The 16499-nt window shown below is 37.7% G+C and overlaps 1 protein-coding gene across 1 annotated transcript; it reads left to right on the plus strand.

Moving 5' to 3' along the window:
- Nucleotides 1-655: 655 nt before the first annotated feature.
- Nucleotides 656-1615, plus strand: LOC125083357 (olfactory receptor 7A5-like). Its single transcript, XM_047699763.1, has one exon. It carries the CDS (start codon nt 683-685, stop codon nt 1613-1615), a length of 933 nt encoding a protein of 310 aa, XP_047555719.1. The 5' UTR covers nt 656-682.
- The last annotated feature ends 14884 nt before the right edge of the window (nt 1616-16499 follow it).

The raw sequence follows: 16499 nt of genomic DNA on the forward strand, positions 1-16499 counted from the left end.
CTTATTAAAACTTTTTTCAGATGACATTTGTTTGGTTAGATCCAATAAGCATCTGATTCTTGATCTTAGCTCATTTTTTTGTGTGTGTTTTTTTGTTTTGTTTTTAAGATTTTATTTATTTAGTTGCGAGAGAGAGCAAGAGAGAGTACGATCCAAGGGTGTGGTTGGGAGAAGCAGATTCCCCACTGAGCAGGGAGCCCAAAGCAGGGCTTGGCCCAGAACACTGGGAACAGGACCAGAACTGAAGGCAAAAGCTTAATTTACCGAGTCACCCAGGCACCCCCAGCTCAGCTCTTATCTGGGATCCTGAGTACAAGAACCACTTTGGGCTCCATGTCCAGCAAGGAACCCACTTAAAAACAAAAAAAGATAGGTGCACTTAGGTGGCTCAGTGGGTTAAGCCTCTGCCTTTGGCTCAGGTCATGATCTCAGGGTCCTGAGATTGTGCCCTGCATTGGGCTCTCTGCTCAACAGGGAGCCTGCTTCCCCCTCTCTCTCTGCCTACTTGTGATCTCTGTTTGTCAAATAAATAAATTTTTAAAAAACAATAAACAATAAACAAAATAAAAAGCATGTTTGGACTGAAAAATATAAAATGTTGCATTTCAAATCTGTGAGTAGTGCAAGTTTGTGTGAATATCAGTTATGTTTTTTCCTCTTTTCCAGAACTCACATACACCACATGGAACCAGAAAATGATACACAAATTTCTGAATTTTTTCTCCTGGGATTTTCAGAGAACCCAGAATTACAACCCCTCATATTTGGGCTTTTCCTCTCCATGTACCTGATCACTGTGTTTGGAAACCTGCTTATCATCCTGGCCATTAGCACAGACCCTAACCTCCACACCCCCATGTACTTCTTCCTGGCCAACCTGTCCTTTGTAGACATATGCTTCACCTCCACTACCATCCCCAAGATGCTGTGGAACATCCAGACTCAGAGTAAAGTCATAACCTACACAGGCTGTGTTACTCAGATTTATTTCCTCATACTTTTTGCTGTGTTGGATGTCTTTCTCCTGAGTGTGATGGCCTATGATCGCTTTGTGGCCATCTGTCACCCCTTGCACTACACGGTCATCATGAACCCTAAGCTCTGTGGACTGCTGGTTCTGATGTCCTGGGTCATGTGTATCCTGAATTCCTTGCTACAAAGTTTAATGATGTTGCGGCTTTCCTTCTGTTCACACTTGGATATCCCTCACTTTTTTTGTGAACTCAATGAGATGGTCCAACTTGCCTGTTCTGACACTTTTCTGAATAATTTGGTGATGTATTTTGCAGCTGTCCTTCTGGGTGGGGGTCCTTTTGCTGGGATCCTTTACTCTTATTCTAAGATAGTTTCCTCCATACATAGAATCTCATCAGCTCAGGGCAAGTATAAAGCATTTTCCACTTGTGCATCTCACCTTTCTGTTGTCTGTTTATTTTATTGTACAATGCTTGGTGTGTACCTTAGCTCTGCTGCTACCAAGAGCTCCCACGCAAGTGCAGTGGCCTCCGTGATGTACACGGTGGTCACGCCCATGTTGAACCCCTTCATCTACAGTCTGAGGAACAGAGACATAAAGAGGGGTCTGAGAAGAATCATTGGGGTTCCAGTGATGTAAGGGCCAATCATCCTGGGACTGAAGTAGTGCCAATGGTTGCAGAATTCACAGCCTCAGAGCCTGGAACTCTCATCCTTTGATAAAGTTTTGGAAATAGAATTGGCTCCTTCCATTTATTTCCTGGATTTTTCATTTGTTTGTATTCAATTGTCTTCACAGATGTCAGGTACTCATTTTAAGGGTCTTATCTTTCTAATATAGAGACAATGTCCCTTTTCTCATTTTACAAAGAATCCTAATGTTTTCCCCAGCCATGGATCACAAAGCCTGGAAATTTCATTATCTTGTATTAGACATGCTGGATTTCTTAAAAATAATTTCATTTCAGATGTCTTGTACCATGTCAAGTATATTTTCCCTAGCTTTTCTAAATAATAAGAATTTCTAAAATAATAATCATGAGTTGTACTCTTCATTTGAAAAGGCCATGAAGCACTTCACATAACTATACTGTGGAGGAAAATACAAAAATCCCAGTTTTCACCTTGAGTCTGTCCATATTTTTACATCACTAACTTAACTCTTCTTCCTGATAATGTGGACCGTAGCACTGTTCCCTTTATGTCTCAGGCTTCTGACAGTGGTGCTCAGGCTGGAAATCCCAGGCACTCTCCTGTGCCCCTGTGCTTGTGGACATTTCCACAGATGCTTCCCTGACCAGAGCTTCTGCTATGGCTTCACCAGTCCTGGGTTCTTACTGTGATTGCAAGACACACCTCAGCAACACCCATCAGAGAAGCCTACCTCTTACGTCCTGAAGGGCACAAAGGGTGACCAAAGGCGTTTGGAGAGTTCTCAAAGGGAGAGAGAAACATTGAGAGGGAGAGAAAGAATGAGCTCCCCTGAGAGATATGCCTTTATTAGTGTCTATGGTCAGAGTGGTTAGGTGTTTGTGTGATTATCCTTTTGTAGAATTTTATATTGGTAGACATTGGGTGCTGAAGAATCAGGGTCACTCATGTGTCAGTATGGAGGTTACCCAGGGTTTCCTGAAGGGGTACTTCATTGCTGGGGCCACCTTAGTTCTCTGGTAGTTGTGTCCCACCTGACTATATGTTTATTCACCATGGTTGTCTTTGAAATGGATGCCTCAGAAATCTGATGCTTGATATCAATCAGTTACACAACAAACAGGCTCCTGTGTTACCTAACCAGTCTCCTGCTTTGACTCTGTGATTTGGCTTATGTCTAGGGAGCCTACCATAGTCCCTGGCAAGCACTCATTAGCAAACATATCCTCCCAGTGAAGTCTACATGGAAAGACAAATTTGAGTAAATAGATGAACCTGATATGTTGTTAGTGTCAGGGTGATTGTAAATATGAGGAAAGAAAATTTCAAAACCATCATTTTGTTACTATACAAAATGTTGCATTCTTTTTTCTCCTTCTTTCTTTATTTTTTTTTCACACCAAATTCATACTGTGCATCATTTATTGAAGCATGGAAGATTGATGTCCACACCTGAGGGGGTTTATTTATTCATTGAGATGAAGAGTTGGTTAGTGTCTTATATGTTTGATCACTGAATTATCTTATTGTTTCTACTTTAACACTTCCACTGCTACATGCTAATATGACTCTCTCTATTGGAACAGGAAATAGCTCCTTTTCCTAGTATTTGCCACAGATTCTAAGGGATGGAGAATGAACAGTATCAACATCATTCATTTTGTAAATACTTCCTGCTCAGAAATCTCTTCCCCTGCATTACCAGCTGACACTGCACAGGAGAGCTGGATATCCTGCAGGTCCTGTGGTTCAGGGTCACCAGTTCTTCTACACAAATGTGCATAACCTTCAATGGATATGCTAGTGACATGGGAGGAAGCCCAAATATAGTCACTTGTTCATAAAGTCACCAGAAATACCTTGACTAACAGAATTATCATGGCTGCTCTCTTCATTTGTCAGATAATGGGCCACAAAGAAAAAGCAGCACATGTTCTCTTTGCCTCATGTCTGTTCACTTGGATTGTTCTATCAGTCATCTCTTGCTGTATAACAGGCTGTTCTTGTCAAAAGGGATGCCATTATGATGTGGGTTCCCAGTTGCAAAGGTTAAGAGAGAACTCTTGAGCCATTTTATGATGCACAAATGTGCTTTTATTATAGCAAGGTCTGGACCCATGGACAGAAAGAGATGCATGGGACTGTGAGGATGACTGGTTATATACATTTGAGTTTATGGAGGAAGGAGGTAAAAATAATGTAAGTTTCTAAAGAATTTGTGTACACTGAACATGAGGTTTACAAGACCTCAGAGGTCTGGTTATTGTCAAGATAAGCTTCCTTTTAGTCTCTAATAAAACATTAATGCTAAGGCAGCCATGAATTCCTGTGGAATGTCATCCTCTGCATGTCTCAGGAATTCATCAAGGGCTGTAATTTGTAAGGAGATTGACTTTTAGCTACATTTCTCTTGCCTTTGTTCTCCTCATCAATAATACCTTTACAATCCAGTAGCATTATGTTCTGGGAAGCAATTCTGATCCCTGCTGGTCTCCTCATGGGTCTGGAATCAACTGTGAATCTCTAAATTGTATTTCCCTTTTTAAAAAAATATTATTTTTTATTATGTTACGTTAGTCACCAAATAGTATGTCATTAGTTTTTGATGTAGGGTTCCAAGATTCATTGTTTATGTATAACACACAGTGCTCCATGCAATATGTGCCCTCCTTAATTCCCATAATCAGACCAACCCATCTCCACATCTGTCCCCCCTAAAATGCTCAGTTTGTTTCTCAGAGTCCAGTCTCTCATGGTTCGGCTCTTCCTTTGATTTGGCCCACTTCATTTTTCCCTTCCTTCTCTTAATGTCCTTCATGCTAATTCCTTATGTTCCATAAGTATGTGAAACCTTATGATAATTGACTTTCTCTCCTTGACTTATTTCACGCAGCATAATCTCCTCCAGTCCCATCCATGTTGATGCAAAAGTTGGGTAGTCATTCTTTCTGATGGCTGAGTAATATGCCATTGTATGGATGGACCACATCTTCTCTATCCATTCATCTGTCGAAGGTCATCTTGACTCTTTCCACAGTTGGCCATTGTGAACATTGCTGCTTCCTTCCTACAGACTTCCTTTTTACTACATCTGTATCTTTGGTGTAAAAACCCAGTAGTGCAATTGTGAGGCCATAGGGTAGGTCTATTTTTATTTTTTGGAGGAAACTTCACACTGTTTTCCAAAGTGGCTGCACCATCTTGCATTCTCACCAACACTGTAAGAGGGTTCCCCTTATTCCACATCTTCTCCAACATTTTTTGCTTCGTGCTTTGTTAATTTTTGCCATTCTAACTGGTGTAAGGTGGTATCTCAATGTGGTTTTGATTTGAATTTCCCTGATGGCTAATGATGACCCTCAGCTCTATGGTCAAATAATCTTTGACAAAGATGGAAAAAAAATCCAATGGAAAAAAGTCTCTTCCATAAATAGTGCTGGGAAAAATGGACAGCTATATATAGATGAATGGAACTCGACCATTCTCTTACACCATACACAAATATAACTCAAAATGGATGTAATACCTAATGTGAGATAGGAATCCATCTAAATCGCTGAGACCAGACAGTAACCTCTTTGACATGAGCCACAGCAACTTCTTTCAAGACAAATCTCCAAAGGCAAAGGAAACAAAAGCGAAAATGAACTTTTGGGACTTCATCAAGATAAAAAGCTTCTGAACAGGAAAGTAAACTGTCATCAAAATAAAGAGGCAACCCACGGAATGGGAGAAGACATTGCAAATGACACTACAGACAAAGGGTTGATACCCATGATCTCTAAAGAGCTTCCCAAACTCAACATCCAAAAAACAAATAATCATGTCAAAAAATGGGCAGAAGACATGAACAGACACTTCTTCAAAGAAGACATACAAATGGCTAACAGACACATGAAACAATGTTCATCATCATTAGCCATCAGGGAAATTCAAATCAAAACCACACTGAGATACCACCTACACTGTATTTCTAAAGCTCATTCATGGTATTGTTTGTGGCTGTGTGTTCTTCTGTCTCAGTCCATTTATGGTCTTATTACTACATTTCTACATACTACATATGTAAGGTATTCTTCTATTTATGAATTAAATGAACTTATATGAAGTATTTGAATTTTGTCCCACTTTTCCTACATCCATAATTACTACTTTCTTTCCTTTGCTTGTAGAAGAGCTCTCTCCCAAACCCTCAATAGTCAGGTACCTGTGCTCTAGATTCTACCCTTGGCCTTGCACCATGGATATTTTCCTACACAATTAAATCACTGGAGGATAATGACACGCAAAAACTGCATATTTAGAGTGTAAACCCTAATGATTTATAGAAGCATCATGAAAATGGAGAGCACACAATGCAAGTTTCCTTCTGTATATAACTAAAGACTTTACATTAGCTTTAGCAGTTTTATTAGGTTACTATTAAAATTTTTAGCTCCCTCAGCCTCTCTTTCCTTATTTCTGAAAGCAGTGTGAAATGTTAAACATAACTTTATATGAATCTTGTAAGAAAAGATTGAAATGGGTGGACATTAAATTTTGCTTCAAGGAAAACGTTTTGGTGTAGTTTAATGGTGTGTATGTGGGTTTTTATACATTTATTCCAAATAAGCACAGTCCCCACTTGTGTACACACAGATGATCTATTGTTTTGTCTTTATGTTGAAAGGAAACTTGAGGGAGAGTGGAGAGGATAGCGCTGAAAAAGATGAATGATTGAATCAATATAAAATAAAAGTATGCAAAATATGGGCCCAAGTTTTCAAATAACAATGGGTAACATTAACTTTGATCCTGAGTTCCTTTCCCATGTCACTGCGTCAAAGGCCTCAATCAGACCACACTCACATTTAAGCCAGGAGGAATTTGCTGTACCAGCTGATGGAGAAGAATATCTCTAAATAGAGTTAATATTTTTTGTACTTAATGTGGGTTCTTAAAATGCATTTGCCCTTGTGACACAGCCTGATCCAATGTATGGATGAACTGTCCCTTGGCATTATTATTATTGTTTGTTGTTGATGTTGTTAACATATAATTGACATCATATTAATAATTTCAGGTGTACAACGCAATTACGTTATTTATATTGCAGAGTGATCAGAACAATTCAGTTATCATCCACCTCAATATACAGTTACAAACTTTCTCTCTTGATGATAGTTGTCAAGATCCTCTCTCTCAGCTACTTTCAAGACTACAATAGTTTATTAGCTAGAATCACCATGCTGGACATGCCGTCCCCATGACTTACTCATTTTATAACTAGAAATTTGTACCTTTTCACACTTTCACCCATTTCACCGACTCCCCAACCCCCTAGCTCAGGATACTATCAATCTGTTCTGCATATCCACAAGCTTGGTTTGGTTTTGTTCTTGTTTTTAAGATTCCTTAACTGGGATCATATGGTATTTATATTCCTCTGTCTGACTTATTTCACTGAGTATAATGCCCTCAAGGTCCATCCATGCTGTCACAAATGGCAACACTTCATTCACTTTTATGCTAATATATTCATATATATATATATATATACACATATATATATGTGAGTGTGTGTGTATGTATATATACATGTATGTATATATACACATATGTATGTATATATTTATATAAACTGTATAGATATAAATGACAAGTATAATTTCCTTAGACTTCCTATCCCTAGACTTCCTACATAGTTATATGACAATTTCTGTTTTATTTCATTTTAATTCCAGCATAGTTAACATGCAGTATTACATTATTTTGGGGTGTACATTTTGATGATTCAACACTTCCATACATCACCCAGTACCTACACATTCGTTACCCATTCATCCACTCATGAACATCTAGGTTGTTTCTGTGTCCTATTATAATTATGCTGCAATGAAAAGGGGGTGTGTATACCTTTTCAAATTTGTGTTTTTGTTTTCAAGTTTCTTTGTTTGTTAACATTCAGTTAGCTAACATATAGTAAACCATTAGTCCCAGATGTAGTGTTCAACAATTTATCAGTTGTGTGTAGCACTCAGGGTTCATCATATCATGTGTTCTCTTTAATGTCCATCACCCAATTATCTGAACTTCCCACCAACCTCCCTCCAGCAACACTCTTGTTTCCTACAGTTAAGAGTCTCTATGGTTTTTCTCCCTCTTGACTTCCCATTGAGTTTTCCCTCCTTTCCCCTTTGATCCTCTGTGTTGTAGCTTATATTCCACATTTGAGTGAAACCATATAATTATCTTTCTCTAATTGACTAGTTTCACTTAGCATAATAGCTTCCAGTTCCAACCACCTGGATGTAAATGGCAAAAATTCATCTTTTCTGATGGCTGTGTAATATTCCATTGTATAACTGTGGTATATAGAGATATATATACATATATGTGTATATGTATATATATCATCTTTATCCATTCATCTTTCAGTAGACATCTCGGTTATTTCCACAGTTTGGCTACTGTGGACTTTAGTTCTATGAACAATGGTGGGCAGGTGCCCCTTTGGATCATTGCATTTGTATCTTTGGGGTAAATACCCAGTAGTGGAGTTGCTGGGTTGTAGTGTAACTCTATTGTCAACTTTTTGAGGAACCTCCATATTGTTTTCCAGAGTGGCTTTACCAAATTGCATTCCCACCAACAGCATAAGAGGGTTCCCCTTTCTCTGCATCCTCTCCAAAATTTGTTGTTTCCTGTCTTGTGAGGTTTTGTTTTCTCAGATAAATGCTCAGAAGTGGAACTCCTGGATCATATGGTAGTTCTATTTTTAATGTTTCAAGGAACATCCACACTGTTTTCCACAATGGTTGCCCCAATTTAAATTCCCACCAACAGTGCACAGGGTTCCTTTTTATCCACATCCTCACCAACAATTGTTGTTTCTTGTCTTTTTATATTGAACATTCCAAGAGGTGTGAGGTGATGTTTCACTGTGGTTCTGATTTGCATTTCCCTGGTGAGTTGTGATGTTGAGAATCTTTTCATGAACCTATTTGCCATCTGTATTTATTGGAAAAAAAAATGTCTCTTCAGACACTCTGCCCATTATTTAATCAGTTCTTTTTTGTTTGTTTGTTTGCTGTTATTGAATTATATGAGTTTTTTTAATATATTTGGGATATTTGCCCCTTATCAGGTATAAGATTTTTAAGTATACTCCACTCTTCAGGAGGATGCCTTTTCATTTTATTGATGGTTTCCTTTGCCATGCAGTTTTTAGTTTGAGGAGACCTTGTGTATTTTTGCTTTTGTTCCCTTGCTTCTGGTTCAAATCCTAAAAATCATTGCTAAGACCAATATGTTTTCTTCTAGGAGTTTTATGGCTTTGGGTCTTACATTTAAGGCTTTAATCCATTTTAAGTTAATTTTTGCCTATGGTTAAATATAATGGTCTGGTTTCATTCTGTTGTGCATGGTTGTCCAGTTTGCTCAACACCATTTATTGGAGACCGTTCTTTCCATCTTGTCTATCCTGTATCCTTTGTCATAAAAGAACCAACCACATATCTGTGGGTTTATTTCTGGGATCTCTACTATGTTCAATTGATCCGTTTTGTTTTGTTTTTCTTTTTATTTAATGCCAATATCATGTTGTATTGGTTACCATAGCTTTGAATGTAATTTGAAATCAGGGAGCATGATGTATCCAGTTTTTTTATTCTTTTTATTGATTGCTTAGGGTATTCAAGGTCTTCGTGATTCCATAAACGTTGTGGGATTGTTTGTTCTATTCTTGTAAAATATGTCATTGGAATTTTGACAGGGATTACACTGAATCCACAGATTGCTTTGGGTAGTATGAACATTTTAACAGTATTAATTCTTCCAATCAACAAACATAGAATATCTTTCCATTTCTTCGTGTCATTTTCAATTTCTTTCAGCAGTGTCTTATTGTTTTCAGTATATGGGTGTTTGGTATCCTTTTTTTCCCTCTTTTAATTTAAATTCAATTAGCCAATATATAGTACATCATTAGTTTTTTTTTAATTTTTAATTTTTTAAATTTCTTTTCAGTGTTCCAGAATTCATTGTTTATGCACCCCACCCAGTGCTCCATGCAAAACATGCCCTCCATATTACCCACCACCAGGCTCACACAACCTCCCAACCCCCACCCCTCCAAAACCCTCAGGTTAATTTTCAGAGTCCACAGTCTCTCATTGTCCATCTCCCCCTCCAATTTCCCCCAACTCCCTTTTCTTCTCCATCTCCCCATGTCCTCCGTGTTATTCCTTATGCTTCACAAATTAAAAAAACATATGATAATTGACTCTCTCTGCTTGACTTATTTCACTCAGCATAATCTCATCAACTTCCATCCATGTGGATACAAAAGTTGGGTATTCATCCTTTCTAATGGAGGCATAATACTCCATAGTGTATATGGACCACATCTTCCTTATCCATTCATCCGTTGAAGGGCATCTGTGTTCTTTCCACAGTTTGGCGACCATGGCCATTGCTGCTATAAACATTGGGGTACAGATGGCCCTTCTTTTCACTACATCTGTATCTTTGGGGTAAATACCCAGTAGTGCAATTGCAGGGTCATAGGTAAGCTCTATTTTTAATTTCTGAAGGAATCTCCATGGTGTTCTCCAAAGTGGCTGCACCAACTTGCATTCCCACCAACAGTGCAAGAGGGTTCCCCTTTCTCCATATCCTCTCCAACACACGTTGTTTCCTGTCTTGTTAATTTTGGCCATTCTAACTGCTGTAAAGGGGTATCTCAATGTGGTTTTGACTTGAATCTCCCTGACGGCTAGTGATGATGAACATTTTTTCATGCGTCAGTTAGCCATTTGTATTTCTTCATTGGAGAAGTGTCTGTTCATGTCTTCTGCCCATTTTTTGACATGATTTTCTGTTTTGTGGGTGTTGAGTTTGAGGAATACTTTATAGATCCTGGATATCAGCCCATTGTCTGTATTGCCATTTAGGAATATCTTCTCCCATTCCATGGGTTGCCTCTGTGTTTTGTTGACTGTTTCTTTCGCTGTGCAGAAGCTTTTGGTCTTGGTGAACTCCCAAAAATTCATTTTTGCTTTTTTTTTTTTTTTCCTTTGCCTTTGGAGACGTGTCTTAAAAGAAGTTGTGGCTGATGTCAAAGAGGTTACTACCTATGTTCTTCTCTAGCATTCTGATGGATTCCTGCTTCAAGTTGAGGTCTTTTATCCATTTCGAGTTTATCTTTCTGTATGGTATAGGAGAATGGTCGAGTTTCATTTTTCTACACATAGCTGTCCAATTTTCCCAGCACCATTTATTGAAGAGACTCTTTTTTCCACTGTATGTTTTTTGATGTAATGCTCAGTGATTCATTAGCTGCATATAACACCTAGTGCTTATCACATCACATGCCTTCCTTAATGCCTTTTGCCCAGTTACCTCATCTCCCCACCCACCTCCATTTCAGCAACCCTGAGTTTGTCTCCTGGAGTCAAGGGTCTCTCATTTGTCTCCCTCTCTGTTTTCTTCCTATTTAGTTGTCTCTCCCTTCCCCTGCAGTCTTCCATGCTATTCCTTATATTTTACATATGAGTGAAATCATATGATAATTGTCTTTCTCTGACTGAATTATTTCACTTAACATAATCTCCTCCAGTTCCATCCACTTGTATGTAAATGGTAGGATTCATGCTTTCTGATGGATGAATAATATTCCAGTATACATATGAACCACATCTTCTTTATCTGTTCATCTGTTGAGGGACATTTCTGCTCTTTCCTCAGTTTTGCTATTGTGGGCATTGCTGCTATAAACATTGGGGTGCATATGCCCCTTCTTTTCACTACATCTGTATCTCCGGCGTACATACCCAGTAGTGCAATTACTGGGTCATAGGGTAGCCATATTGTTTAAATTTATTATTAGATATTTTGTTCATGTTGATGCAGTTGCAAATGGGATTGTTTTCTTAATTTCTATTTCTGAAAGTTTGTGATTAGTGTATACAAATGCAACCAATTTTTTTGTATATCGACATTATATTCTGCTGAATTCACAGAGTAGTTCTCACAGATTTTCTTTTCTTAAACATGTTCTTGGAATACAATGATATACAAGAAACTAAACATATTTAAAGTAAATAAAGTAAATAAAATACACTTAATTCTAAGTATTTTATTGGAGCACTGTTACATGTGATATACTGTGCATATTTGAAGTGTACAACTTCAGGAATTGAAAGAGTCATTGAAAACTCATGAGGACACACTACATGGTTCCATTTCCATAATCCAGAAAGCTCTAACTACTTCATTATGAATTGTTAGAGTGTAGTCTCTCTAGCCTTCATTTTTTTTTTCTGAACAGAATGTGGAATCATAAACATAACTTCAAGGGATGTTGTGAAGAAAGATGAAGTATGTGGAAATACTTTGTTGGGTCCAAAGAATGTTCAAGATTAAGGGTTGTGTGTATGTAAATGTTTGTGTATTTATGTGCATATTTATCTCAAGACAACACACTCACGTGCATATATGTACACACATAAGACTCAGACCATCATTATAACTCATTGTACACACATAAGACTCAGACCATCATTATAACTCATTATAACATATGTATCGTGTTGAAAGGAAGCTTGAGAGAAACTTGGAGGGTAAAGAAATGAAAAGTATGATCATTGCATTCACATGAAATTCTAGGAATGTAAAAATTTAAACAAATTTAAGTAGAACAGGTGGCCTTAATGTTCACAATGAATCAATTTTCCTATATTAATGCCCAGAAGCCTCAAAGACAGAACCACATTGACATCTGTGCAAGGAGAACTTCTCTATACCAGTTAAATGGGCTGAATATCTTCAAACTGACTTTAGATCTTTCTTCTTCTTAAGGTAGGGTTTCAACACAAAATGCCCTGAACCAAAGAAGCTTAGTGACTGAATTGAGAGGCTTAAATTCAGTTACATCTAAGAAAGTTTTATTGGAGAAATGTCTTTGTCACTTTCCTATTGCTTCTATCATCAATTAGTACACTGAGGGTTTAAAAGAAACAAATTTATGCTCTTCTCATCCTGGAGGTCAAAGCCAAAAATGAGTCTTTTGGGGCTAAAATCAAGATGTTTCTGCAGGACACAGAGACCTTGAATTCCTGTCTAGTTATGTGATTCTGGGTCATGATTTTTTCTGTACAAAAATGCATGTCTTTCCAAACTCTGCTTGATACATGAACAGGATCCTCATTAGAGTCCATTTTTTGGTTTATGATTTATTTATTTATTAATTTATTTATTTACAAGAGAGATGAGCAGGGAAAAGGGGCAGAGAGATAAGGAGTGAATCTTGAACAGACTTCCAGGAGAGCATGGAGCATAAAGCAGAGCTTCATCCCATGACCCTGAGATCATGACCTGAGTTGAAACCAAGTGTTGGACACTCAACCAACTGAGGCACCCTGGTTCTCCTACAATCTCTTTTCAGCAAGTTTCCAAAATAAATTTCAATAACAGAAAGATCGAGAATCTTACTGCATAAGAAGTCATACTAAAAGTGAATGGCGTGGTATAATGTCTTTAGTATCATGTGTACTTGTATGGTTATGAGTTGTTCTAATCTCCGTTGATCTCAAGAGTCTTGAGACAGCTGTGTGTCAGCTGAAGGGGATCCGCTACTCTCACCAGGGCGATCTAATATAATTAGGACTTGGCTAGCCAGCTGTGGCTGATCCGGGTTGGCTTTGGCTTGAACAACTAGGCTCTGCTCCACGTGTCCTCACTTCCTCTGGCAGCCCACCTGGTTTAATTCACTTTTAGGAGGCAGATTTCAAAGACAGAGCAGCAGAAATATACCAGGCTCTCAGGTCCATCACCATTCCCATCATATCCTACTCATCACAGAACATAAAATATCCTAATACAGCCCAGAAGGTATTGTGCACATTTTCAAGAACATGGTTACAGAAAAAGACAGGGATGTGGGACCATCTCTGCAAACAGTTGACACTAGTGCAAATTTCAAATCAGAAGGTCTCATTTCCATTTCCACTTCATCAGTGAAATGATCTCAGAGCTAAAAGTGAGTCTGAATTATGTGTCTATGGGGAAGTTATGGAAATTCTACCTCACAAGGTCATGCTTTCCTCCAAATGTAAATATATCTTCCCCACCACTTGCCTGTAGATTATCATTCCTCATCTAAGAAAAGAACAAAGAAAAAAAAAAAGATTTTCTTTCCAGATGACTCAAAGAGATCTAACTCTGTGATTGATGGAGCTAAGAACTGTTGTATCACTGATACTATCTTCATCACATCCTTATATAGATACTGTTTTCCTATTGATTGACCTTCCCAGTGACATATTCATAATGGTTTTCATCCTGGTACTTTTTTTTTTTCTTATGGGAGAGTTCCACTGGAATGAGATGACATTTGAAATTCAAATAGAATACAGAGACATGGGAATATTTTTTCTTCATTTATCCAGTTTTGTTGAAATATGGTTTACATATAAAATTGTGACTGGAGATTTAATATACATTGTGAAATGATTACCATAATAGGTTAGTTAATACATCCATAACTTTACATAGTTACTATTTTTTTGTTATTGTAAGAACATTTACTATGTATTCTGTTAGCAACATGCAAGTCTACATCACAATATAGATAACCTTAATGACCATGTTGTACCTTATGTTCAGAGCTCATTCGTCTTATAACTGAAGGTTTGTAGGCTTACATCAGCATCATCTAATTTCCCTAAACCCCAGCCACAGAAAAACCATCAAACTACTCTCTCTTTCTATGTGTTCATATTTTTGTATTTCACATATAAGTTATATCATACACTAATTGTCCTTCCCTGATTATTTCACTTAGCATATGCCTCCAGGATTGATACATGCTTTATTTATTTTTTTAAAGATTTTATTTTTTTAATTTATTTGACAGAGAGGAAGATCACAAGTAGGTAGAGAGTCAGGCAGAGAGAGTGGGGGAAGGAAGCTCCCCGCTGAGCAGAGAGCCCAATGCAGGGCTTGATCCCAGAACACTGAGATCATCACCTGAGCCGAAGGCAGAGGATTAACCCACTGAGCCACTCAGGCACCACTTATCCACGTTTTAGCGAAGGAAAGGATGTCTCCTTTTTTTATTATTTGCTGAATTGCATTGTATGCTATGCCAACATTATTAATTCATCTTACAATAATTCCTGAGTTTTTTCTTGGCTATTGTAAATAATGTTGCATGAATGTAAGTGTACAGATATCTGAGATATTTACAAATATGTGGGAATTAAACCATGCACTCGTGAATGGCTGGTGGGTGAAAGAAGAAATCAAAAAGGAAATTTAAAAGTCTTGAATCAAATGACAGTAGAAACACTGCCTATCAAGACTTATGGTATTAAGGAGGGCACGAGTGGCAATGTGCACTGGTTATATGCAACTAATGAATCATGGAACACTACATCAAAAACTAATGAAATACTATATGGTGACTAACATTAATAATAATAATGATAGTAATATAATAAACTTGTGGGGTGCTGCAAAAGCAGCTCTAAGAGGGAAATTTATAACAGTAAATGCCTACATTTAGATAAATTGAAGAGCTTAAGTAAATATCCTCGTTTTATGATTCAAAGACCTAGAAAAAGAACAAACTAGGTCCCAAGCAGCAGAGGAAAAGTAAAATATCAGAGCATACATATATTATATAGAGACCAGAAAATGAATGGGAAAGTTTAACAATGGTAGGAGTCAATTTCTTGAAAAGCTAAACAAAACTGACAAACCCTTAACTAGACCAAAAGAAATGTGGGGGAGAAATGCAAATAATTAAAATCAGGAGGTCACATGATGTGATGAACACTGGGTATCATATGGAACTGATGAATTATTGAAATCTATACCTAAAACTAATGATATGTTGGCTAATTGAATTTAAATTAAAAAAATACTTCTATCTTCATGAAAGAAAATGTTAGCTGAAAAGAAAGAATCAGTAGTGGGACACCTGGGTAGCTCAGTGGGTTAAGCATTCATATAGTTTCACTTATTTGTGGAAGATAAGGGATAGCATGGAGGACATTAAGAGAAGGATGGTTAAAATGAAGGGAGAGGAAGCAGAGGGGCAGATGAATCATGAGAGATTATGGTCTCTGGGAAACAAACTGATAGTTTTAGAGGAGAGCGTGGGGGAATGGATAAGCCCAGTGATGGGTATTAAAGAGGGCACATATTGGGGCACCTGGGTGGCTCAGTGGGTTAAAACCTCTGCCTTCGGCTCAGGTCATGATCCCAGGGTCCTGGGATTGAGCCCCACATCAGGCTCTCTGCACAGCAGGGAACTTGCTTCCTCCTCCTCTCTCTCTCTCTGCTTGCCTCTCTGCCTACTTGTTATCTCTGTCTGTCAAATAAATAAATAAATAAATATTTTAAAAAATAAATAAAGAGGGCACATATTGCATAGAGCACTGGGTGTTATATGCAAACAATGAATCTTGGAACACTACATCAAAAATTAATGATGTGCTGTATGGTGACTAACATAACAAAACTTTTTAAAAAAGCATCTGACCCTTGGTTTAACTCAGATCATGATCTCAGGTCCCCAGCTCAGGGTCCATGCTTAGCAGAGAGTCAGTTTATCTCTTTCCCACTACTGACCAATCCCTCTCTCCATGCCTCTTTCTCACTCTTTCTTGGATAATTAATTAACTAATTAATTAATTTAAAAATGTTTTAATTAAAATTTTTTAATTAAAAATGTTTTTAATTAAAATTTTTTTTAAAAATTAGAGGGGGAGGAGTCAAGATGGCAGAGAAGTAGCAGGCTGAGACTACTTCAGGTAGCAGGAGATCAGCTAGATAGCTTATCTAAAGATTGCAAACACCTACAAATCCAAAGGGAGACTGAAGAGAAG

This window comes from Lutra lutra, chromosome 1 (genome assembly GCF_902655055.1).
Source record: "Lutra lutra chromosome 1, mLutLut1.2, whole genome shotgun sequence".
Lineage (NCBI taxonomy): Eukaryota > Metazoa > Chordata > Mammalia > Carnivora > Mustelidae > Lutra > Lutra lutra.